General features: G+C 41.8%; 1 protein-coding gene across 17 annotated transcripts in view; it reads right to left on the bottom strand.

The window, feature by feature from the left end:
• EXD3 (exonuclease 3'-5' domain containing 3) overlaps nucleotides 1-26,039 on the bottom strand; it is a 340,424-nt gene that overhangs the window by 264,846 nt on the left and 49,539 nt on the right. For all 17 annotated transcript variants that reach the window (XR_011135616.1, XM_068914390.1, XM_068914384.1 and 14 more), the window contains one exon: nucleotides 4,420-4,534. Coding sequence is in view for 15 of the 17 variants with exons in the window: in XM_068914390.1 (XP_068770491.1) it covers nucleotides 4,420-4,456 (37 nt within the window). In the remaining 2 variants the exon portion in view is untranslated. The remainder of the gene's footprint in view (nucleotides 1-4,419; nucleotides 4,535-26,039) is intronic.

Raw genomic sequence — 26,039 nt, 5'->3', positions numbered from 1 at the left:
AATAAAAGAGATCAGTGTATTTAGGAACAGAGTAGAATTACACCCGCTACCCATTAGAGTGATGCCTTCTTCCTTGGAACAGAATGGCCAGGGCAATCCCGCAATAAATTATTTTCTATAAGGAAATGAAGAAAGTTTGCATAGTTATTTGAACGTTTTCTCATGTATAGTCAACCAGCTTCACATAGAGGAAGACTGATACTTTTACAAAACAGGGAAATGAGACTGTCAAATACCACAAACTGTCTGGGGACTTAGAGTCTAAGACATGACCTGAAATGAGGTTGTTGAGTTTTGCTCTTTTCTTTAAAAGTTGCTACTACTTCAGTTTGACAGCATCCATTTCCAGCTCTGAATAGTGGAGGAGTCTGATTTTTTCTAGTTATCTTAGCTTTTGCCCTGATGGGTAGTCACATGGCTGTACCTCCACTTTTTGGTGATTCAGCTTCTACATTTCAAGTCAGTTACTATTTGGGATGTTGGTGCTGAGGGAACGGACCACTCCACCCACACAGCTGTTTCAGACTATTTTCCCACGTAAGGAAACAAATACTTCAAGATTTGTTTGGTAGTTCGAAAAAGGGTTCTTTTGTTTGGGTTTTTTTTTTGTTTTTTACATGACAGCTATTATTGCTGTATTTATCATTGTCTCCCTTCCCCCCCAGTCCATTTTAACTTCTGTTCTTTTTAAATCAGTGTTACTCATCTGCATTTTTGATAGATTTAAAAATAATGATTAGTATTTCAAAAGTGCCTTCAGATTTTATATGAAAACCCTATAGCATCGAATTCAGTAAAGACCTTAAATGATCATTTCTTTCCAATAGAGTATTTTAAAGGCATTTAAGCAGCTAATTGCCCACAAGCACCCTGCTACAAGCTAACACAAAGCACAAAGAGGTAAAACAGAGGAGAGAGAATGAGATAGCTAGAGACAGGCACATCTGGCTGGACAGACTAGGTGCTGGTATAGGTAGCCAGCACTGAACCAGGGACTTCTTTCTTTCTTTCTTTCTTTCTTTTTTTTTCTTTAAAGTCTCAAGCCTATTGAGAGTTACGTGCTGCTGTGTGCACGATAAGAAATATAACAGAATTGCACTGAACGTTACAATTACAACAACCACATAGGCCACTATGCATAAGAGGTCAGAACGGACAGATTTCAGTAGTATGCAACTTGCTTCTGAACACTCTTCACCAATTACCTCCATAACTCTAAGCCTGAAAACCATGCCATTAAAATAAGACGCTTTCTTTCCTTCCAGAACTTACTCCTATATTCAAGTTTTACCCCAATTTAGCCAAAATGTAGCCTTAAGTAAATATTATTTTGCCAGCAATACACTGAACACACTACAAAGGCAGCCACAGGGCAGAAGTTAATGATAGCAGCTCTTTTCAGGGAGAACAGCCAGAGGAAAGAGTTGGAACAATGATGTGGTGTCAGTTAATGTAGAAAAAGCACAGAATATAAATCTCACAGAATGTAGTTTTCGTACACTAAGAACTGCTGAAATTGTAGGATAAGTTTTAATGTCACCACTACCCTGGACTCTTAATTGAATTGTATCCCAAACCCTCCCATGATCCAAACAGAAATCCTAGGGGTGCTTTACCTTCATGCTAATTTACAAGCTGTTGTGCCTAACTAACCTAGAGGTTTGGGCTCAGAGGCGGATGGCAATTCAACGTGGGCTACAATTTGTCAATTTGAAACAAGGAGGGCAGGCTCATAAGCTTTGATGGCTGTCTTCCAGTCCCCCCTCTTCCCTTCCCTTATCCAAACCTGTCCCCTTCCTGCTGAATATAGCCTACTAAGAGGTCATTTTGGAGCATCTTAGCCCAAAGAACAATAGGATGTTTTTCAAAATACCCACAGAAAAACTGTGAGAACACAGTAATGGAGACAGGGCTCTGTCTGTGTAGATGCCAATATCCAAACAGACTAAGCTAGGCGTTCAGACTTACACATGGATCATTCAGGCTAGCTGTAGAGAGAAAAATCAAGCTTCAGCCATTAAAAAGCAGTTTCTCCTTCAAGGTAGACTCTTTATGTTCTGCCATATCTTGCTGTTTAATAAGATCATACAGCAGTCTTGAAAAGTCTTTCAGCAACTGCTCATCACCTCTTTACAGTAGATTTTGCAGGTGAGGCTTCAGCTATCAGAACCACAAAGATATTTCCAGCTCAAAGTTGCTTCTTTCCTAAGCAACAGTCTTTTTTTTTTTTTAAAGTTTCTTTTAAATGAGAATTTTAAATTATTGAGATATTTGATTAGACGTGGAAGACAAGAAAACCTACAGTAACCTGCTGTCAGACAGAGCTTACAGATCAAACTGGCTTGAGCACAAAATCCAGTGGTTTGGGCTCCTGCTGCTTCCAAAGTGTTTGTGAGACGTGTGTTTTTCCCGTTGCACTGCAGTGATTGTTTGGCTGGACTGGGTGATGGATGGTGGAGAAGGCTGTGTCTGGAAATATGCTCCGAAGTCGACAGGAAGCTGAGGAAGCCCTTGCCAGCACTTCCTTCCTATATACAAGGGGAGGACAGAATGGGAAAAACCTTGGCTGTCTCTCACCCTGAGAAAAGTGCTACCCTTCCAGCTGGATTACAGTAAAAATATTTTAATCTTTCACAAGATTATAATATCCTTCCTCTCTAACTATAGCTACAGCGGTAGCAAGGCTTAGACAATGAAACAAGCTGAATCTAAAACTTATTAGGCAACTACAGAAGCTGGTGCTGGAAGCTGAACAGAGATCCAGATTTGAAGAACGTTATCTTCAGCCAAGATATAATTCATCAGTGGATCAAACCCGTCTAATCCAGTACCTTGACTCCGAGACTAACTGGTACTAAGTGCTTCAGAGGAAGATGTAAAATCCATAGCAGTAGTACGTTGGAAACGTGTCCCTCCTGACAGCTTCAATCTAGTGTCTGTTTCTTAGAGAGTGGATCTAAACCCAAGATGCAATATTTCATACCTCTACAAAAATAATGTTGCAATGAGCAAATCTCTAAGTAATGTGGCCATCTGATCTACACGTTTCTCATGAGCACCCAGGATGGTTTGTGTTACCGAATCTTTCATAGAATGTCTTTTTCTGAAGACTCTGCCTCTGAATCCTTTTGTAGACAATTCACAAATCTGCATGATATCCTGCCATGCAATCATCATCTGCTCACAGGAATAAAAACATGTGCAGAGTATTAAAGAGTGGAAATTCTGTCTCCTCAACCCTGCGGTCAGCTGGGCAGTATAGAAAAAAACCAACAGACGATATCTTTCTCCTCCATACTACCACAGGAATTTTCCTTCAATTTTCTATTCTTGAGCTCCCAGATTCGAAGTCAGAGATGACAGTAGGATCCTTAGTATACAAAGGTGTTCAGAGTTCCAAACTTGTCAACCTGCTGTCTATAACCACGTAGACTACGACAGTAAGAGAGCAGGGCACAAGGGTGGTATCTATATGACCGTTTTCCTTGCTGTTCCAGCAATAGGATATTCTAACAACACCCACAAGGCAGATGGGCAAACTCATCCAGACTAACCGAGTCTTCTAAAGAAGAGAGGAAGAAACTCTCATGACTTCTGACAACAAAAGAAAAAAAAAAAAAAACTGTGAGCGGACAGCTCTCATAGCAGCCTCTATTTCTGAAAAAGGAATCGGACAAAAAGACCTCACCCACAAACTAAGAGTGAAGAACAATGGAAAACATGAAAAAAAACAGCCCTCACATCAGAAATAAGAATGGCCCTTTCCACATCCAAAAAAGCACACAACTGAGCAAGAGTCTGGGAGACTGTTAGGCACTACTTCTGGATCATATGTCTTTCAGGCCCCTCTCCCTTGCACAAACTGCCAGAAGTAATGGATGTGACTGAATGCCAATAACCAAAGATGGGGAAGGAAAGAGAGAGGAAAATTTTGGCAGGACTGAGCCAAAATAAGTAATAAATTCTTGTCCTTTCAATCTCTGCCCCAAGAACCCTGACACTGAAACTTCATGGGACAAAACATGACAACGGTACGTGTGCGTATCTTTCCCGAGTCTTGTTTTATAGGGTAAAGCAATTAATAAGGAAAAAAATACAGATAAAATCTGAATGAATTGTGAAATACACTATAATAAAAATCATATGCCCTTCTGAATGGGTGGGAAGTTATAAAAAACAATTGTTATAAACATTTTCAGCCTAGAATGTAATTCTAATAATTCTAGTATCTAAATGTGGTCCTAGGAAACCTAAAAGATTCAGCCACCTCCATGGCATTCAACTTGCCATAGAATTCACAGCTTTTGCTCTGCTTGTAACTCAACATTTTACTCCAGTAGAAACTAGGAAAATAAATGAAAATCAAACATGCTGCAAGAACAGAAGATGTGTGAATATTTGGACAAGCGGAAAACTCACCGCCAGGCTGATCACTTGAGTTGCTCTCCTGATTCATCCTCCCTAGGACGGCACCAAATTAGGATGCTGAGCTTAATGGTCGATAGCTCAAAGTTTGTAGCCAAAGCTCTTGTTTCTGAAAGGAAAAATACAGAGTTACTATCAAGCTGTAGCAACTTCATGTGGTGTGACAAAGGAAATATCATGTGTATGGTTTATCAGGTGTTTGTGTTTAAGCAAGACAGTGGAGAAACTGTGTGGGCACATAATGTCTCATTGAAATGCTATACACAGCCTGAAGATCAGAAAACTACATGAGGACTTGGTGAACTAAGTCAACCAAGGAACACTGAGAAATGGCATCTGAAACCTCATGCAAGTCATTACACGTAGTTAAAAACACATCTGGCTTTCTGGAATAATGCAAGATTAATTGTCAGATCTTAACTGAACAAACAGGAGTCTTTAAAATTGTTTACTTGTCTTAATAACACAACCTAAAATCAGACCTGTGTAACCTCCAAAGAGGACAAACAATCCATGTGAAAACATATTTTTGCCATAGTTAAACAGCTCCTCCGCTTTGTTTGCTCGCCCTTCCACTCATCACATCTTGCCTGTGGCAGAGTTGGGAACAGAACCCAAGTCTCCTAAATCCCAATCCAGTGCCTTAACCACAACATCCTTCCTGCTGAATCACACTGCAGAATTGTTTATCAGAAAGGAAATTCCCCCTCAAGAGTACTCACACTGAGTGTGCTGGTAGAACACAAACGCTTAGAAAAAGACAAATGTATTAGGGAAAATAACAAGTGATTTAAGTCACTGTCCAACATACTGAAGATGCACATCAGATATATTAGCTTTTGTTGCTGTTAGCAGCAGTGCTTACGTAAAGCACCGAACAGGACATCGTATGAAGCCAACAATGCATCTGGCTGTTGTCAAGGTAACAGCCTCATGCTTTTCAACAGATGACAAGTAACTTAGAAAACATCTATCCTAGGTTTAGCACTAGGTATAGATCAGTCTGAGGGGGATGCTTGAAAGGTGTATATTCAAAGCAAAGGAGAAGAATTTCCCCACTTGCAAACAATAGCTTTTCAGGTTGCATTCCAAGAGGCCCCCTGCCACAGTTACCGCTACAAACATGCATTTGGGCAGATTCCCAGCACTCTGGCAAGATTTCTTTTACACTCCTTAAACGTTATTGTATAGAAATTCCAGAAGGACTGACTTTTGAGGGGCAAGGAAACAAAACTAAACCCTCAGTCACAACATCCTGGGGTCAAATTCATAGATCCAGAGCAGCTTTTATCTGACACATCGGATGTGCCTATCTGTCACCGCAAAGCAGCCTCAAAAGCAGCCTGGAATGAGCCATGCTCTGCCTCCTGCGCATGCCGGACAGCCATGGGCCAGGTCAACCAACCCATTAATGCAGACAAAGGGTCTCCTGGAGACACCAGCCCCACTGGAAGGCCCAGTCATCTCCACAAACAAGCCTGATCTGAGGGCAGCCATCACCCACACTACGCATACACCTCTAAGCATCTGCTCCCACTGACTGTCTCCTCTACTGGCTCATTAAAGCTCCAAGGACACACTAACTTCCAGATCCCACTGGAAGCCTCTCTTAAGACAAGCTGCAGAGAGTACTGGTGCTCCTTCACAACCAGTGGAGGAAAAAAAGACACCTCTAGGAAGATGACCTGAAGCAGATGTCTCTAGAGTACGCATTTCTCTGCTGACTCCCTTGAGAGTCTTGGTGGCTTGATAGCTTGGATGCTATCATATGATAGCATCTGCGTTCAGTTAGCTGAATGCCACTCTCTACCATTACTTTACACCACAGCTGTCCCATTAGCACCTGGAGAAACACCCCAGAAACACTCAGGCAAAGCATCAATATTAAATAAAATCAAGTGACACTGTTTTGAAGTTTGGTATTTCCATTCCTGAAATCTGTCATCTACTCATTCTTTCTCAGATATTTTAATTGCCTGTAGTTTTAATATTTATCACAAAATTTATTAGCAGCACCCAGTGAAAGGACAAGAGGCAATGGGCATGAACTAAGATACAGGAAAATCTTAAACATATGAAAACTTTTTTACTGTAAAGGTGATCAAACTCTGGAACAGGCTGATCAGAGAGGTTACCTTATTTTCCAGGGGCAATGTCTGAGATTTCCAGAGAAACTACTCTGGTATCAGAGTTTGCTCCCTTTCCTTTATCCCAACAGGGAACATAGTTTGCTACAGAATATCTGCTTTTGTTTAGTTCTGCAGCAGTTTGCAGTTTTCCAAGTCACTGGCATTAAATGGACACATCCCATAGTTTACTGAAGTGAAAGTTTCTTGATGGAAGATACTTTCAGGCACTACGTTTCTTTTTTTTTTTTTTTTTGAACAGTCAAAATTTCTCCTCAAGACTTCTCGCAACCATGAAGTCATATTAGAGTAACTTAGGAATTAACATTAAATATAGTTCAACTCAACTGTTCTTCGTTAAAAAGGCTATTCTCTCATTCTTTGTATGCTATTTTTGTAGTCAGGCTCAAGCTTGCTTCTTTCCTGTTAGGTCAGCCTAACCTAAGGTCTAAGCCAAGTGACTTCAGAGGGAGAACTTAACTCCACATCTTCAATCTTGCATGATGTTGTCATCAATTGACAGTGGTGAATGACAGCTTATTAGAAGATAATCACTGGCATGTATTTGTTCTGCTTGATTCAAAGTATTCCCCGTAACAAAAGCTGCAGGAGTAGCTAAAGAAAAAGGCTTCTGCAAAGAGCTGCTAAGCTGCTTCATTGAAGACTCCTGACGTCCCTTCAGAGCAGCTGTTGGTACTGCTGAGCTCTTCATTTGGGGACTAGTGTCACGCAGCGGTTTTTTACTTCATATTTAAGCAAAATGAGTTAATGCTTGTAACCAGTCATCATGAATAATGCACATGAACTGAAGTAAAACGGATGAACGTCTAGTAAACCTACGATAGCGTCCACTATATCCCCATTTCTAACTGCCTCAAGGGAAAAGTAACGGGCTGGTGAACGGGAAGGCTTTTAAATCCGACGCACTGAGTTCACAGTCCTGCTTCCTTACCAACAGCTAAGGCTACAAATACACACCAGACAGGGAACTGAAGGCCACCGGTTTCCTTTTGAGCGATTTCAGTTCAAGCAGGGCCACTGCAGTACTGGAGCAAACATGAGAGAGCATCCTGAACCCTGAGCCTGGGAGCCGCCCAAAGCAACCCAGGAAATCTTTCTCCTGATATTATTGTAACCCTCTGTGCTGCCAACTCCTGTGACATTGTCTCAGGCCTTGTGGCAACAGGTGTTTTCTTCAACAGCTGGGTTGAAGAGACTGCATAAAGATCTTCTCTCTCCTCTCAGAAAGTGACACAAAAAGTAAGTTTCTATTCTGCTTGGTTATGGAGAAAGATGTGAAAATGTGAAGTGAGAGTAAAGCTTTAGAAACAAGACAATAAATACTAGGAAGCAATGTTTATTTTGGTTCAAGATTGCGACTTCTAAGCCTGCTTCACATTTTTGCAACCTTTTGTTGCTTTGTCATTACGGAATACACAGGCATACAGAGCAAAGATATCTAGCTCCACAGATCCCTTTCCAGAAAGGAATGATGTAGGAATGTTGCAAGGTGGAAGTCCTAACAAAAGCATTATCCAAGACAGTCCACTGGTGTCTTTTCATTGAGTTTTGTGCAGATGTTGCATCGTGCGTTCAATCCAAAACAGCAGCCCTGGGGCACATTTGGCTTTTAGGAGCTCCCAGCCACCACAGACCCAGCAACACCATTGCCATTCTTCACAAGGCACCAGCTGAACTACACATCACCCCAAATCTCTCTGCTCCATGCTTATAATTACATCACCTCAAACTTCAGTTTATCACATATTACCACCTACCTACTGAGACTATTTGCAAGCAATTTCAATGGCCAATGTTATTCCAAAGTGGAAACAAGTTACATATATTAGATCCCTCTCCAAAGAAAAGCAAACGACAATTCCAAACTATTTTTACACAGTCATTCCTTTACACACAAGCCTTCTAACTACTCAGAAATTGAAATGTCATTTCTCTGTGGTAAGGGTATAGAAAAAGAGAAAAGCATTGATGTCACCAAAATGAAAAAAAGTAGCAGAAGGCACAAGCCAGCGCCTGCAAGCAACGTTACCTGAATTCTGTGTAAAACAGCCCCAGGCAATTTCACTTTGTCACCAATGGCCTGAAATGGGCAGATCTCCACTAGACCCCCAACGGGCTGGCTGACAAGCTCACTTCTGACCCAACGGGCTGAACGTGGCCTGCCTAACATCCCAAGGAGTGGCAGCAGAGCCAAAGCCAACACCTGAAGTGTATTATGGCCAACGCTTTGGGACGAGCCCACACAACTGAAAGCCTTCTTACATACTTGTTCAGCACATTTGGTTTATGTAGCTCATTCCAATGAGGACAGCCCTCTTTCTCTGCCCGAGGCTAACAAAATAGTCACAATATAATTCATTCTTGATAATTTAAGAACGTGAATTACCATTATTATCATAAGAAGATTCAGCAGAACAGCTGAAGGCTCAAAACAAAACAAATACTGTAATCAACAGAGTTAGGCTATCCTAAGACTACTTCCTTTGCTTCATTTGGCCTGTCACTAAAAGGCCTGGAGAGTGGCTGACAAAATATCAACAGATGTCTATCAAAGTCTGTTAGATTATGAAGGCTACCACCCTCAGCATGGTGAAACCAGCCAGCTTGACAAGCATGTATTTTTAATAGAAGTTCCTGTCCAAGTAACTAACATCAATAAGAAGTAAATTGTTGTGACATCAAGGGCATAAATAAAATCTGAAACCTTTGAGAAAGCTCTGTACACCAGAGAACGTGTCTTCCTGCATGCATGTTATAGTGTACAGCACATCATAGGCATCAACTGGATACCAGTTATAACACGACCGTAGTATGTTGGTACCAACCAACTACGTGAAGCAATATTCAAAAGCAAGAAGTTCACATCCAGCCTTTCACAATCTCTAGCTGACTGTGCAAATTGCAGGATAGCAGCTAATTTCTGTATATTTTACTCGTGACAGTAGAGTTGACCCTACATGATAAAAGCAACAACTTCAAAAGGCTGGGTCACCACTTCCCCTTCTAGCCAGGATAAACAGTTTACCAGAAGCATCCAACTGAAGTTAATGCAGTGCACACTACTACACTCCATTTCCAGCAGCACAGCAAGGAAGGTTTATTCCAAAGGGTGGGCAAAGGCAATCTAACCCAACTGTCTGCGATGAGATGAATCTTGCTTTCCAAAGGGGAGGACGGGAAGAGTAGGGGGAGCAATTTCACAGTTTGGACTTTAATTTCTGAAAATACAAGACGACTTTTAAAACATGATGCTTCAGTGATTTATGCCTCAAAACTGTCCCGTGTGAGGTACACTGTGACTCCTAAGGCATGGGGGAGTTGGAAGAAAGAAGCCTAGGCACATGCGCTCCCACATAGGACTTCTGCTGCTGCCCTCCTCACTCAGATCCAAACCCAGGCATTTTCCCATCAGGGCATCTGATAAGAATAATATTTGCCCTTTTTCCTTGTAGATCTGAAGGAGGCACAGATAGGGAGGAAGAAGTAAATACTACTAGTCATTCTTAAGTATTCCTGCAACCTTCTGAATTACTTGGGAGGCCGTTTGCTATCTCACTTCCTGCAAGCTAATTGCAACAGAGCACTTAAGAGGCTTGTTGCACCACGGGAAGATCTTCCACCAGCAGCATCTCCCATGTCACCACAGGGCTGCCTCTGACCTTCTTCTGAAAGGCTCCCAAGAACAACCTCCTTCATCACCTGCAAATCTCCACTCCCACCAAGAGGCTCCCGCAAAGCAGGCTGACAGCACACACACATACAAGTTGGTCTCCTCTACAAATTCAAAATTGGTACTAGGGCTGCTGATCTCTGGCTTTTCCCACTTTCCCCTTGCCTCCCCAAAGTCTTATGAAGTTCCCATGCTCTACCAGCAACACAAACGGATAACGGACCAAGGTGCCCCTGCTCATGTTGCTCTTCTTACAAATTAATTTCATTCAGCCTCTTAGCAAACTCGCCCTGGAAACAACCAGCCTAACCAAAGAAGGGGACTGCTGAAACACACGGCAAGGCCAACAGACAGTTTTCTTGGTATCCAAGGTGTTTCTCTTTTATGGCTCTCTGGCCCCAGGGAAGGACGCCAGCTCTAGATCACAAGGTGTTGCGGTTCACACCTCTTTTCCCTTTGGAGGCTAAGTGAACCTGAGTTTGTTTGCTGGTCTCTGGCACCCTCTGCTGACAAAATACTACTGACTTGCCTCATCCCTGCAAAGCCATCCAGCATCTCGAACAAGCATAGAAGTTTTTGGCTGGAAGGGCCATATCCTCCTAACACACTCCACGTCTTCTTTTCTATGTGAACGTTTCACTTTGTCTAAATTCTTCCCTATTTGCCCAGATCTTTCCGTAAAACAATACTAATCCCAGATAACCCTCCTTCCCCTTGGATTGCTCCACTAAGTGACCACACTGCAGAAAAGCCGCCACCCTCTTATCTTTGTTGTTACCTAACACCCTTTTCACCTACCAACACCCTCCAACACCTTGCTTGCAGCATCTGTCCTCTCCCTTCAAAAAGGGACCGACATACCAGGGAGGTGACCTAAACTCCAATGCTAATTCGAAGAATGAAGAGGGCAATAAACCAAAACACAACACTCTCGCTTGGACATCAGTCAATCATACAGACCCTCCACAGCTCATGCTCTTGATGCAAGATGCCCTCAGCTGGCTCCAACTCACACTTCTCATCTACCATTTGCAACGCAGCATCATGACTCCCCCACGTCCCTGAGCTATGCTGGCCGAGAGGATCATGCAGCAGGAGAGGGGTAGCTGCAGCAGTACCTGGAAGGCAGAACTATTCCTGGCAAGAGGGCTCCATGCCATCCAATTGCTCCCAAAAGGAAAGATGTGATTACATGTGTCTTTGCCATGTACCAACTCAAATTTTTTACATATCCAAAACACAGCGTCTCTGCAAAGACATGCAGGTACACTGAGAAATTTGAATGTGATTCAGTGCAAAGAATTAATGACACCCAAACCCTGCAGTCAGCAGATGCCAAAAGTCAAGGGGTTTGCTCAACTAAATCACTAATATGATACACCCTGAAACACTTTGTATTGCACTTTTAAGATTTCAGTTGAACAATGAATACCAAGAATAGATAATATTCTGTGTAAACGTAATAGTGAAATATAAACCTAATCTTTTGAGATATGTTAGTTGTAGAGTTTGATTTTCAGCCTTGTTGTTGTCTTCATTTTTCTACTCATTGTTTTTTTTGTTTGCGTGAGGGAAAGGCCAGAAGAATAAGCACTGCTTCCCAGTTAGCATATGCTGCGTAAACCCAAGGACAACCGGCAACCTCAGTAGACACTCATGTTGGCATATTCTTGATGCTACTTCAAGCACATGCAAGTTGTATTTAACCTACCAAAGGACCTCCACTTCAGTAGAATCACCCCCAAAGTAGTGTTTGACTTTCAAACTTAAAAAATTAAGTAACCATCGGAAACATAGAATGCACAATTTCAACCAGAATCAAAGTGCAAACAGTTCTCAGCAAATAGAACCACAGGTCAGTGCGGAACACGTTACAAATTTAATTCCAATTTGTTAGCCACCACAACACATGAGATACAAAAAAGAAACTTTAAAATGCCAGCTGACTAAATAACGAAGATGACTGTCACAGTAACACGTAAATTCCTTCTTACTAAATGATGCAGCATAGTTACTTTAAATGCTGACAATTCATTACCTCCTGCTGAATTCCCTTAAAAAACAAAGTATTCTTCTTCTTTTTACCATTTCCAATCCTAGAATAGCTTTGTATAAACACTGTAAGCAGAACAACATCGGGTACTTAATACGTGACTTTGCGACTTCCTAAAACAGAGCCAGAATAGTTTCATTTTGTCTTCTTCAGGATCTTTAAGTCTGTTTACCAGTACTTTGATTACAAGTTTAAATACAACTGTTAAGCAAGGAACCCAGCCATTATTAACATCTGTCCAGTACTCCGTGATAGAGATCGTTTGAAGATTTTTCTCCCACATTGCTGATGAAGCTTCATAGTCTTACATAAATCTACTCCCTGACAAAAATCATCTTGCATCAAATTTTCTTTTTTTAATGCATTAACCATCATCCAGAGTTTGACACTTCCAAAAGGCTTTGACTGACAAGCTCTGGCAAATGTAGCTGGGATAGTTTAAGACATTATCCTCGCCAGCTGTTCGCCCTACCTTCCTCTATCAGAAGATACCGCCTGGATAGTACAGCTGGCTGAAAGCCTGCACATCCGATGCCTCAGTTCTCTATTTGGCATGTTAGCGTGAACAGCGGGTGAAAGTATTTGGACTGAACTGCCGCGCTCTGAACTAGAGAAATGGAGATAGAAGGACACATTCCTTTTGCAGCACTAATAAACAGTGGGGGACAGTCATGTCCTAAATTATTGCAGCTGTTTGGCCAGCAGACATGAGTTGGATCCCTAACATACAAAGATCATCACTGCATGTAAGAACATGATCTGAACTCTTGCCTCTTGCTGAACACTTCACTTTAGGGGGCTGATCTTATGGGATCACCAAGAGAGATTCTTCTGGCCTATCTGCACTACAAAGTTTTGGAAGTAAAATTCGTTGGTGAAAGTGTAGGGGGGGGGGGGAGAAAAAAAACAACACACCACGTTGACTGACAGATACTCAAGCAAGCTCCCAAGAGATATAATTTTGGGAAACGTCATTGAGGGAGCGAGGGTTGTCTGTCTTTGACAAAACAACTTTTTTTTTTTTTTTTTCAATACTAGACACTTTCTCTCTGCTGGGGACATTGCTTGAAAAGCTTTAGCTGTAGTAGGAATACTAAACACACAGGCCTTTTCTAGATGGATGAGTAATTTCAGCAGTGCAGTAAGTTTTCTCCATTTCGATCTGCTTTCCTTTCTAATCGCCCTTTCTTTTACTCAAAGGAGCTTAAACTATGGCATGTTGATTTCTCCACGATAACTTTCATTCCAGACCATGTCTAAATGCTGCTCGAATCAAAGCAGAATAATCCAATGATTTTCCCTCAAATTAACATTTCTTCTGTTATCTCTATTGTTAGCAAATCCCTCAAATCCTGACCGTCTGCAGCTCCTCATTTACCACCCTCATTCATAGTTATTATCAGGCTACCCACACTCGACAGGAGGCCAGGAGGTTTGTGGCTTACATAGGTTTCAGATGACAGTCAAGTTTGTAGGCAGCTCCTTTTCCTTTCTCCTGAATACACTGTTATTGTATCTTGTAAACATTTTCAAAATTTAGAAGGAATCCCACAAGCTCTCGACAGTATAATTTCTGGGTTATCTTTTCAGGCTTGACCTAGATTTTCTTGATAGCTTTTTCTCACTTGAGATCTCATGCCATTGATGCTTCGTGTCAACAAGAAGCAGCTTGCTGTTTTAACAAGTTTGACATCTTATTTCAGTTTGTCTTCTACCCATACTGTTATCTATAGATTCTCCTGACTCCTTCAGAGAACGTTGTCCTTGTTAAATATTTGAAACGTTAGTTACGGGGCCTGTTATAATGGCTTTTACCCCATAAACCTCTTGCCAAACTATCTGACATTTCCTCTAAAGCTCCTCTAAAGTGGTTTTAAGTATAACATCAGTTTCAGAGTTGCTTGATGTGCTGAGCTGGAAGGTGGTAAAAAGGAAAGAACATTGGCTGATACAGAGGACGGAAAGACAGGAGCAGCAGCAATCAGATTATCAACTGCTGACGTCTGATAAAGACTAAAAGTCTGGAGGAGATGCTGGCTTTGCAGCAACTGAAGATGCTGACTGCTATTTAAAACACAAATCGAGGGATGACCAATTACTGTCCTAAGATTTTGACTAGCAGACCTCTTCATAATATAAGATCAAATCTTACAATGCTCTGGTGACCTTGTTTGATCATCCTCTGAGAAGATCACTATTCTGGAAAATCTCGGCTGTTTCATCTGAGGGACTGAAAACTCTATGTTAATCTTTCAGTGTGAGTGTTCTTGCTGCATCTTTCTGGATAATTTTATTTTCACTGACATCACCAAATGACCACTGCTCATCAAGGTCAATAAGGTCTTTGTTAGGTTTTCAAAGAGTGAAGTCAACAACTCCACCACATTCTCTTCATAAGCCTCCTCAAATCTGCATCCACAGCAAAAGAAATAACATCCTGCTGGAGCGCAGGGACAGTGTCAAACCCTGCAAAGTCATGAACATCATGAAAGTCTGATCACGTTCACCATATACTGATCAGGCACTGAATTTTGGTCTGGTTCCAAGTCCTAACAGTGTTATCTGCACCATGCATGATAATAAATTCCTTTCAAAGGTCCTTCAGGGAGGGCTTTTCCTCATTTGTCATCTCCTGAATAAGCTTAGAGATGATCTTCCCTAGAAAGTAAGCTTTGAATACAGGGATTATGCCATCAGTTGGAATAATAGGGTCATCTTTGGTGCCAGAAACAACTTTTACATTGGACACAGTCTTGTAGTCAAGTTTGTAGGAGATGGTATTGTCAAAAATGAGGAAAATTTTGAAGTCAGGGTTCTGCTCTCCTTCCAGTGTTCCTTGAAGGCTGGCACTGCATGGTCAGAAAACCACGCCTTAAATATTTGGGTAGTGATTCAAGCCTTTTAGTTGTTTCTTTCCATATGACTGCAAGACTGATCTTCACGAACCTTCTTATTGCTCCTTTGCTTCTTACTATGCTAACAAAGCAAGGGCTTTTTAGCTTGCAATCTCCCTCTGCGTTACCATCCAGCAAAGGGGTTAGAGCTTCAGAGGAAATGACTACCCAAGTCCAAAGGCTTAGAATGATTTTTGGAAGTGCTGAAGTAGTGCTGCGCATAGTCACCATGAATTGGACTGCTTAGATCAGCAGATTCCAAGATGCTACAAAGTCTCTAACATCACCTTCAGAAGAAGTTGAGAAAAATGATGTATTAGCAAGCTTTTGGACTGTTATACATCCCTAAACAATGTGATTAACCTGAGAGGCATGTGTTTTTCTGAGTATGATTTATCAGCTACAGTTATAGTTGTTATAATCATGGTCTAATTTTTTCAGAAAGTATTACAGTTTATGCATAGTTTTATTTTTTGAAAGACCTTTAACTTACAATGAATCAATCCATAAAATAACACAAATGTTATAAACACCATACCATTCACCTTTAGGCATGGGCAGGAACTTCTGACTTACCTCTGCCAAGTTATGTGGCATCTGAACAACTCGTAACAAATTCGAAGTTAAACAGGACAGCTGTGGGCAACTGCTGGAAAGATTCAGGTTCACTCGCTTTTCATTTCAGCATGAAAAGCCATGTGTACTCTGGGATGCTACAATCTAGTTCACTTCTTCACAGGGCAGCAAGTTAGCTTCATCAAGTTAGTATGCATCCACATCACTTTGACACAATGCTGTACAGTTCCTCTCTTAAGCGTTATGTATGCACAAGTCCACACTAGATCAAAGTAACCACTGGAGACAGCATTCTGGAGAGAGATCCCACTGTGAGTTTGCTCGTGCAGACGCATATCAGAAACTGCAGGGTCTGAAAAGCAAACTAAAAGGCAGCTATAACTTCTGCTTTGGCATCATTAATTTAGCTGCCACCTTTTTCATGCTGCTGCCAGGCACTGTAGCTTATGGTGGGTCAGTAGAAAGAACAGGATGCTACGCATTCTTTTCAAAATTGGCAGAACTGACGCACTTCTCAGCTAAAGAGAGATCAAGTCCTCAAGTTCCTTCTTAAACCCAACAGGGCTGGATGCTCTATGGGATCAGCACTTTGCAACGTCCAAAGGATGTATGACAACAGAAGTGTTGGGTGCTATGGCTGATCTTCACAACAGAAGGTGCTCTGCTGCATCTGCTTGCCTCTACCTTGTCTGCAAAACATCCTTTTTCAAGGCCACATGCTTTCTTGAAAGTTTCAAGAATAGCTCTAAAAATTATCCTGCCCTCCACCTCTCTGCCTTAATGGCCCTCCATGCTGGGAAGCTAGACAGCGATGCTATTTAACCATTTATTTTTCCTGACTGCTTCAAAAGTGGAAAGGGAACTCTAGCTATGCATGCTGTCTCAAGAAAGGTCCTCAGCAGTGTGCATGTACTAGCTTGGAGAGAAAAGAGAAAAAAAAAAATCTTCTTATTTGTATTCTCAGTGGAAGTTGTCTCAGTATCCTTGCAGGTACTAACTCTGGAATCAGACAGGTCACGTTTTACAGAAACTAAACGAAGGCAGATGCGCACAACCCTGCTGCAACTGCAACCTCAGGTCTGCAGCAGCAACACTTCAGCACAGAACGAGGCAACAGTCCGGGCACAAAAACTGCTCCCTCCAGCTCTAAGTACTGCTTTTACAGTGCTAGAAGATCCTAGAAACACCCCAGTACTTACTGTCCACATTCACATATAGAAGAATGTTCTTTTGTCTAGTTTCAGAGAGGTATGGGCACAGCGCAGAGCAAGCTCAAAAATCATAAGCACAGCTCTCCCTGCAGGATGTTTCAGGGAGGTGAGACCACAGAAAAGACATAGGGGTCTTGTTAAACAAGAAAGGTGCTAGCTGAAAGATATGTAACGCTGTTTGTGGCCATCCCATGTGCTCTTCAATTTGTTTGAAGTTAACTTGCGTTCAGTGATTAACAGACCGCATCCCTTGCAGAAACGCGGCCCTATTTCTTAAAGGACAGTGCATAACAGCAGCATGATGGGCTGTGCCAGCTCCTCTTCAGGGACTTCTGTCACACTAAGGACAGAAATAAGGTCCAGGAAAATGATTTCTTAAAATGATTATCAAAGAGGAAGCTTCTCACAGGCTGCTGGTGTTTAGAGAAAGTGGTATTTTTAAAACAAACAAACAAACAAACAAAAAAAAAAATCCACAGAGCAGAGCAACGCTGCAAGGGGCGGAAGCAGAAGGACTGCCCAAGGTGCAACACTTCAGAACATGTCCCTGCAAACCTTAAACAAAAAACACACCCTGACAAGTGGGGTTTTCCTGCCCAATGAGGGTTACATACTGCGACTGAGGAGACCAATAATTTTGTTCTCAAATAGGGGTGGGGGGGGACACAATGCATTTTAAGGAAGAATTGCAATGTTCCTTCCCTCATGTGGGTAAGCCTGATTGCACCAACACTCCTCACCATGTTTCTCAGCTTCTCCTCAGCCTTCTGGGACACAAAGAGGAATCAGAGGCAACATGCTCAAAATAGAAAGCTGCAACCTCCTAAAAATTATTAATAACTTCAAATGCTTCCATCTTCCACCGAACTACTGTTGAAACAACACTGTTTGCCAAAGCTGCGGGTGGTCAAGCTGGCTCTCAGCTCACACTGAAGAGAAACTTTATCTTCACTGGTATGAAAGTATGAAGCAGCAACCTGTGCTGATGAGAGACTAGATCTGAATTTCTTTCAGAGGTCCTTTTGCAGTCTCTTGAAGTCTAACAGTTTGTGGAAAACAAGAAAGACTGGGGCAACGCTGACCTGAACTAGAGACATCACACAGGCGTGATACTGCATTGACAGTAATAGAAGAGCTGTTCACTGTTTACTGGAGGGGAAACATCGTGCATCTCTCTACAAAGCTATAATGGAAATTCAGTAAGTGAGGCACCGATGCTACACTCCATAGTCTTCTGCAAATAGCAAACATCAGTTGCAAATGCTTTGCTGTCCTTTTGCAACTCCCTTGTGTCATATAGCATCAAGCCGTATGCTGGTGCACAAAAGGAAAATGAGCAGAAAGAGGCCCAAGAGACACAGGGCAGTGTCAACGTTCAGATAAGATCTTTGAAGCATCAGGCTGCAGCTATGTTTGTACATTTTAATTAATCTCAAGAGTGGCAGTAATGGCTTATTTTCTTGAACGTTGGGGCATACTCACCGCCCAGCTATTTTGGGAAAGGAACGCTGAGAAAAGCTATTCGAGACTGAGGCATTTCTGACCTATGCTTAAATCAGTGTTTGCAGCTTTATCGCTGTTTCCACCAGAGTTTGCAAGGCCTGAGCACATTGTCTTGCCCAGCCGGGATGAGGAAGGACGCTGAAGCAGGGCACAACTGACCCGCTTGTTAGACTCGGCAAACAAAGAGGAAGCTCGCAAACGCGACATCAATAACCGCGAGACACAGCAGCGGTTTGTCCCCGACGCTGGATAGTTAATTCCTCATATGCAATCCCCCAGTGAACTTAAAAAATGCTTGATTCATACCATCTCTGGCTGTGATAAAACATCTTCTATCTAACAACACACACTCCACAGTAAATTAAATTTAAAAGTATTTGGTCTGTGATCACAAAATACTAAAGAAAAGCCTCCAAGACAAAAATACTAGGAGGCTCAAAACACTAAAAATAAGTGTTCCTAAGTGATGGCTCAATAAAACAATATAGCAATAGAAAGATTTTAGGTAGCGTCCATAAAAAAAAAAGTCATATGTGCTACAACATTATTTCTTATTACAGATGATTCATTACGCTAGTCTAGTCACTATTATTGAATGAAGGTGGATGCTAATTTAAAAAGAAGCAAATCATTATAATTACAGCAGGATGTTGAATGTATATCCTTTTATGGCTAGGCTAAAATATCTGACAAAATACTGAATAGTGGCTTTATTTCTGTATACTCCTTTCTTCTGAGAAGGTATCCAGACTAACACCAACATTTCAATATACTATCTGAATTCCCCTTGTATTCATTATTTCAATATTTCAAATGGGATTTTATGGTCAAATTCAAAAGTAAGCCTAAGTCGGTGTAATACTGAACTTATGGCCACTGCAAAACATGTTTTAAACTAAAACTCCATCGGTTTCACATCCATTTACCTATGCATAATTAATAACCTATTTACACAGATTCTCTTGTGGTCCAGTTCAGAGTCTGCATGAGAGAATCTAACCTGGTGAAGTCTGCCACACACTAAAAATAGGAAAAAAGCCACAAAGCTATAAAGATAAGAGGACTGAAAATACTAGATACATACATTAAAAATATGTCTTCCCAAGTATAGCTTACATCTTGTCACTCTTTCTGAATGCTCAAAACTGCTTCACAGGCAGCTAAACTATAATTTTGTTTCTCAGATAACAGAAACTTAATTTAATATGCTCACAGTAACCAGCTCTGAGACTTGGAACAAAGCTCTGGAGACCTCCAAAGCTCCGCAGGAAAAAGGAAAAAGGAAAAACAAAGTACTAGCACAGAGAACGTGCCTGCTGTACTAAAAGGCAGATGCCTTCAGAGCACTGTATGTTTAGTCATCTCTTTATCAACCCTTAACTAATTAAGCAATCCTCTTGTCAAAGAGGACAGTCATTGTTTGTGTGACCAATGCCCTGTAAACATAATGGGATAATCTGCCTTTCTCCTTTTTTTCTCCCCCAATTCTTCTAAACAGCTGGGTGATGCTCTGCCTGCTCTCCAGGAAGTCTCCACTCATCTGTCATTCTTCCCTGCTAGCCGCCCACTGCTGCGGCACGCAGCATCCGAAGCCAAGCTTGAGACAATAACGCCTCAGATGGACCAACAATCAATCTGATACCGTGCCATTAAAGAGTTCCCAGGTCTCTGAAGGGCTGCAGGAACAATTAGCAGGGAAAAGGAAGCGATTCCTAGATAGGATTGACCATTAAAGCTATATTGTACAGACTGCAAAAGATGCTAAAATGTAAGCATTTCCAGCACCCTCTTTTGATTTCAGGACCAAGGAAGAAAGACCTTGCGAATTACAACCCCTTTATCAGATGGCATCAGGCTTGCTTTTACATCTGCACAGTTAGAGCAGCAAAAGCTGTTAGTCAACCGTTAAAGATTCAAAAAGCCACACTTTCTAAGATGATCTCCAATCCCTGATACCCAGAGGAACAGCTCATCTCAATAGCTCTCTATGTGGATACGCCATAATTAACAAATTAGCAGAGGGCAACTCTTTTCTTATGTGAAACAACTTTGAAAGTGAGTGTTTACGCAGACTGCAAAATTCAAAGGTTTGACAGCACACCCTACTAACTATATTCCTCACACAGGGCAGCGTCTCCCTCTTCAGCAGAATTTGTGAAAGGACTCTAGTTACCTTTCTCAAGAAAAGCTGTACTGTTCAGTTAGCCCACAGAAATAATCATGACAAAAAACTATTACCTGTTGTAGCTGTCCTTCATGAAAGCATCCATTTTCCTATTTACACCAACAGCATAACCCTGACATATTTTCAACAGGAAATTTAGAATGACCAGTGATTGAATGCAGTAGTCTAAAAGCAAGATGAATCACTTAACACATGCAGAACTGTCAATCCCAGGACTGGAGGTAAGGAAGGGAGACTCCGAGCTGGAAGGACAGCCCTACTTCAAATCCCAGGTCTCGTTCCCCAGCCCTCTGGGGCACAGACCGTGCAAAGTCTGCCTGCTCTCATCCCAAAAGCCAGCCGCCAAGAGCACAGCACTGCCTCAACAAAAACTCCCCAGGGTCATGGCAATGGCTACAAACGGCCTCACAGAATGTAATTAGTGATAACAAGTATCATTTGATATCAGGAGAGTCATACCTACCATGTCTGCTGGCTTGACTAAGAAGGAAAACGTGGTGTTTCTGTACAAAAGGCAAGGAGGAAGGAGAGGAGGGGAGGAGAAGTGGGTGGGGGGCACTGGGAAGAGGAGGCTGAATAGTATCCAAACACTTCACCCAAAATCTTTGTGCACCAAAGGAAAGCCCCAGGTCATCTGCAGACTACTGTGCTGTGGTTGTATTATCAGAAATACCACTATTACCAAAATCTTCACTAGATTTCCAGGCAAGACCTAAAACTTGTTTGTAATGCAATGAACAGCAGAGAATGAAAGGCTTAGTACAACTGGGATGATTCTTTTCTTCTAGTCCTGAGCAACTTCACTGCACGAGAGCCCAACTTTGAGAAAAAAACCTGTCCTCTGCTGCTCCATGAAGTATCCAAATGCCCACTTCAGAGAGCGATTCAATGACCATCTAGAGCTCCACTCCCAGGCAGGGAAGGGGAATGAAGCAAATCTGCACCATCACAGATTCACTGAAGCTAATAAACCAGAACTCACAGATGTTCAAGCAGCGTGCACCATTAAAAAGTACCTGGATATCTTCTCAAGTTGTCAGTCTGCCTGATTTCATTCAACACCACCTTGAATGAGTTGTCAGTCTACGTAAAGCTACTCCTCCTCCAAATGAGGCATAATGTAGATGTGCCTTTGCTCAAGATGGAATGAAACCCAGGAGATAGCATACACAAAAGAAAGCCTGTTTCTTTTTGCACTGCATCTAGACCACAGCAGGAAGAAAAATGCAAAACTGCTGTATTTTTATTTTTAATCTACCACCAAGGGAGATGTTACAGAGTCATGCTCCAATCTGTACAAGTTCCTCATCTCAATCCAAGTTAAACTCAGCAAGTGTAAAGAAGACATCCCAAATGAAATATATCAAAGAAAAGCCAAAATGATGTTATCCTAGCAGAATTGCAAAAATTTCCGTATCTGTAACAAAACAACTAACCATATTAGCCTTAAGGCTCTTTTCCCTGCTCTCTCCCTTTTTTGTTTTTTTTTGCCTCCCTCAAGTTCTCTCCCCACCTCATCACTGCAGCCAAGTTTTAAACAACATACATGGAAACAGCAGCTTTCAATCTGTTCCTGGACTAGCCAAGTTAATGGGACCACATGGCATCCCAGAGCACTCTGAGGGAAGGGTTCAAAAATGATCGTTAGTGCAGCCTGTACTGCTCTAAAAAAATGTTAAAAATTTCAAACTGGTTAGTATTGCGCTTTCTTTCTCCCCTGATCTCCAAGTAAAGGAGCATTCAAACTTCCAGCACATACTGTGGCAAGAATGAAGCACTTCTGGAAGCAGTGAGAGACTCATTTTCCTTTCTAAATTTAAAGATTCATAAATCAAAGCGAATCTTTTTCGAAAAGGTAGAACACAAATTATACCAAAGCAATCAAACTGTTGTTGCAGAAACAAGTACCTGTTTCTCCTGACCTACATTCTCAGGTTGGCAGAAAATCAAAGTTCATGTCAAATTACAATAGATTTTGAACAGACTTGCATGCACCCTCCAATCTCGGCTCTTAAATCTGTTTGGGCCCAGTGAGTTCCAATTTTTGGATGAAAGGAGGCACCCCTTTTTAAAATTACGCACGCTCTGTACTACATAAACTCAAATAGCTAATCTTTTTGTCGCAATACTAAAAGGAAGAATTGATTTTTTCCATAGAACTTTGTTCAGCTAGACATTTTTGCTTCTCTGTAAACTGCTGTAAATATTAGCTGGTATATTTATAATAAAAGACACGTGGTTAAGCAGACAACAACGAAAAAAGAAAACAAGTCCAGTTACGTCCTAAAGTCCTTAAGATGAAAAGTCTCCCTGGTTAAGAGCAGCCTGAGTGTGTCTTACACTATATATAAAAACACAGAGCAGTGAATCCTTAGGGATTTTCACCTCTCCAACAGAAAGAAGCAGCAGATACTAAGAACTGCAGTGGTGGGACAGAAGTGGGAAGAGCGCATATTTGTGAAGGCTCAACTCAGAGAGTAAAGCTCCATAGCCAGGTTCAGAAATAAAATCAATCTTCCTATTGCAACTGGGCGCTTTTTCCCTGATACCACCATAGCTACTATGTAGAAAGAAGCCCACCTTCCTCATCTTGACCCCTGCAAGTTTTATTGCCTGCTTGAGTCATGAATCTCAATGCTCTGGCCTTTGCGACCATCTGGTTTAATATAAGTTTGCAAAAACTGTGTGTGTGTGTCAAGAGGATGCTTTATTTTCATGCTCATTTTCAGAGCTCTGTAGTTTCACAATGTCCATATTACACAAAAATTAAAATTATTGTATTGCAAAACACATCCAAGACAAAGTTTTCATTAAGCCTTTTTTTTGTTAATGTTTTTCACAGTCGCAGCAGAAATTCTTTAAAAATGCATCTTTTTCAGGTCAGGTTTGCACACAAGTATGTGTGCAAATACACTTTGTACGGAAAACCCTGAGAATACATTAGCGAACAGACTTGACATGCGAATCAGAAATTACTTTTAAGCACATATGTTAACAGATATATTTTTCTAGTGCTATCTATATATGTACCAGACCAAGATATGTACCAGACCAAGCCTAAAAGCCTTGCTCCCTGCTGAATTCCAGTCAGACCTACATAAGGAGCCAGACACCCATTAGCAGCAATCTAAACAGTACTGTGTTTTGGAAACTGCTGTTTTGGCTTATGTTTTTTTGATTTATACCTCATAACTGCAAAACTAATGTGATTCTAATGAAAAGTGGGACATTATACATTTGTTTCCCCCTGCCAGGAGGTTCAGTTTATTTTCAGCAAGCATGCTACTGATTAAAACAAGAGGTGACGGTCTTAAAGTTACAACATAAACCTGTTTCCAAATATGCGTGTGTTCTAAATGCTACATTATTTTCCATAGTCTGCAATTTCAAAAATGTTTACTGCCATTATCTAAGGTATTTTTATCAAATATTATTTTACTGGTCACAGCTGCATGAACAACAAACATCTCATTTGCATATCAAATAACTCTACTGAAATCTTTATAAAACTCTCTGGTTATTTTCCTTCCTCATTGCCCAAAACAAATCATTCAAAAAACCTGCCTGGACATAAAATATAAGACTATTTCTAACTAGTTTTAAAGGAGGATAGGGACTGACAATTCAGAAACTAAACATAAAGTCAGGTGCATAGATCACTGAAAAATATATCTATATAGTTCTCCTTACTTAAAAAGCTGGAAATCAAACCTGATTGGTTAGACACCTTTAAAATAATATGCACTAAACGATGCATGTTTCCTCTCACACGCTAAATGAGTATCCACTAAGTGACTAATTTGAAAATAAAGAACTGTAATTTGTATGCAACCAAGAGTGTTTTTCATTGCATTCTTTCATATTCAATACAGTTCAGATAGTATAGTGCCCCTAAAACATACCATGTAGCAAAACATTCAGAAATACTCTGATCTGAAACTTAATCTCTCAATATAATAGGGTCTTTGAGAAATGAAACATTACACCAGAGCTTTTAAATAGGCATTTAAATTAGGAAATTAGTTCTATAAACATAAAGCATTTGCAGTGTCCATTTGTTATGGATAACGCAGCAGGATCGCCAATTACAAAAGTCGGGGTCTCCAAACTGGCAGCATTTGCTTTCCAAAGTTACAGCAAAACCCTGACTCCACTGCGCTGGAATTTAACTCCTCAAGATACAAAACAAATACACTAACTGCAAGCTACAGCATGAAAAATGTAAGACTCCTGGTCATTAACAGAATCACAGAATCACAGAATCGTTTAGGTTGGAAGGGACCTCTGGAGATCATCTCGTCCAACCTCCCTGCTCCAGCAGGGTCACCTAGAGCATATTGCCCAGGATCACATCCAGACGGGTTTTGAATATCTCCAGCGAAGGAGACTCCACCACCCCTCTGGGCAACCTGTTCCAATGCTCTGTCACCCTCACAGTGAAGAAGTTTTTTCTCAGGTTCAGATGGAACTTCCTGTGGTTCAGTTTCTGCCCATTGCCTCTTGTCCTGTTGCTGGGCACCACGGAGAAGAGGCTGGCCTCATCCTCTTGACACTCCCCCTTCAGATACTTGTACACGTTGATGAGATCCCCTCTCAATCTTCTCTTCTCCAGGCTGAACAGGCCCAGCTCTTGCAGTCTTTCTTCATAGGAGAGATGCTCCAGCCCTCTAATCATCTTGGTAGCCCTCCGCTGGACTCTCTCCAGGAGTGCCATGTCTCTCTTGTACTGGGGAGCCCAGAACTGGACACAGTACTCCAGGTGAGGCCTCACCAGGGCTGAATAGAGGGGCAGGATCACCTCCCTCGACCTGCTGGCAACACTCTGCCTAATGCACCCTAGGATCCCATTGGCCTTCTTGGCCACAAGGGCACACTGCTGGCTCATACTCAACTTGTTGTCCACCAGCACTCCCAGGTCCTTCTCGGCAGAGCTACTTTCCAACAGGTCAGTCCCCAGCCTGTACTGGTGCATGGGATTATTCCTGCCTAGGTGCAGGACCTTGCACTTGCCTTTGTTGAACTTCATGAGGTTCCTCTCCGCCCACCTCTCCAGCCTGTCCAGGTCCCTCTGAAGGGCAGCACAGTCTTCTGGTGTGTCAGCCACTCCCCCCAGTTTAGTATCATCAGCAAACTTGCTGAGGGTGCACTCTGTCCCTTCCTCCAGGTCATTGATGAATATATTGAACAAGACTGGGCCCAGGACTGACCCCTGGGGGACACCACTAGCCACAGGCCTCCAACTTGACTCTGCACCATTCACCACAACCCTCTGAGCTCGGCCATCCAGCCAGTTCTCAAGCCACCTCACCGTCCACTCATCTAGCCCACACTTCCTGAGCTTACCTAGGAGGATGTGATGGGAGACAGTGTCAAAA

Source organism: Struthio camelus, chromosome 20, assembly GCF_040807025.1.
Source record: "Struthio camelus isolate bStrCam1 chromosome 20, bStrCam1.hap1, whole genome shotgun sequence".
Taxonomy (NCBI): domain Eukaryota; kingdom Metazoa; phylum Chordata; class Aves; order Struthioniformes; family Struthionidae; genus Struthio; species Struthio camelus.
Note: the sequence above shows the minus strand (reverse complement) of the source record. Positions and strands in the feature narration are given on the sequence as shown.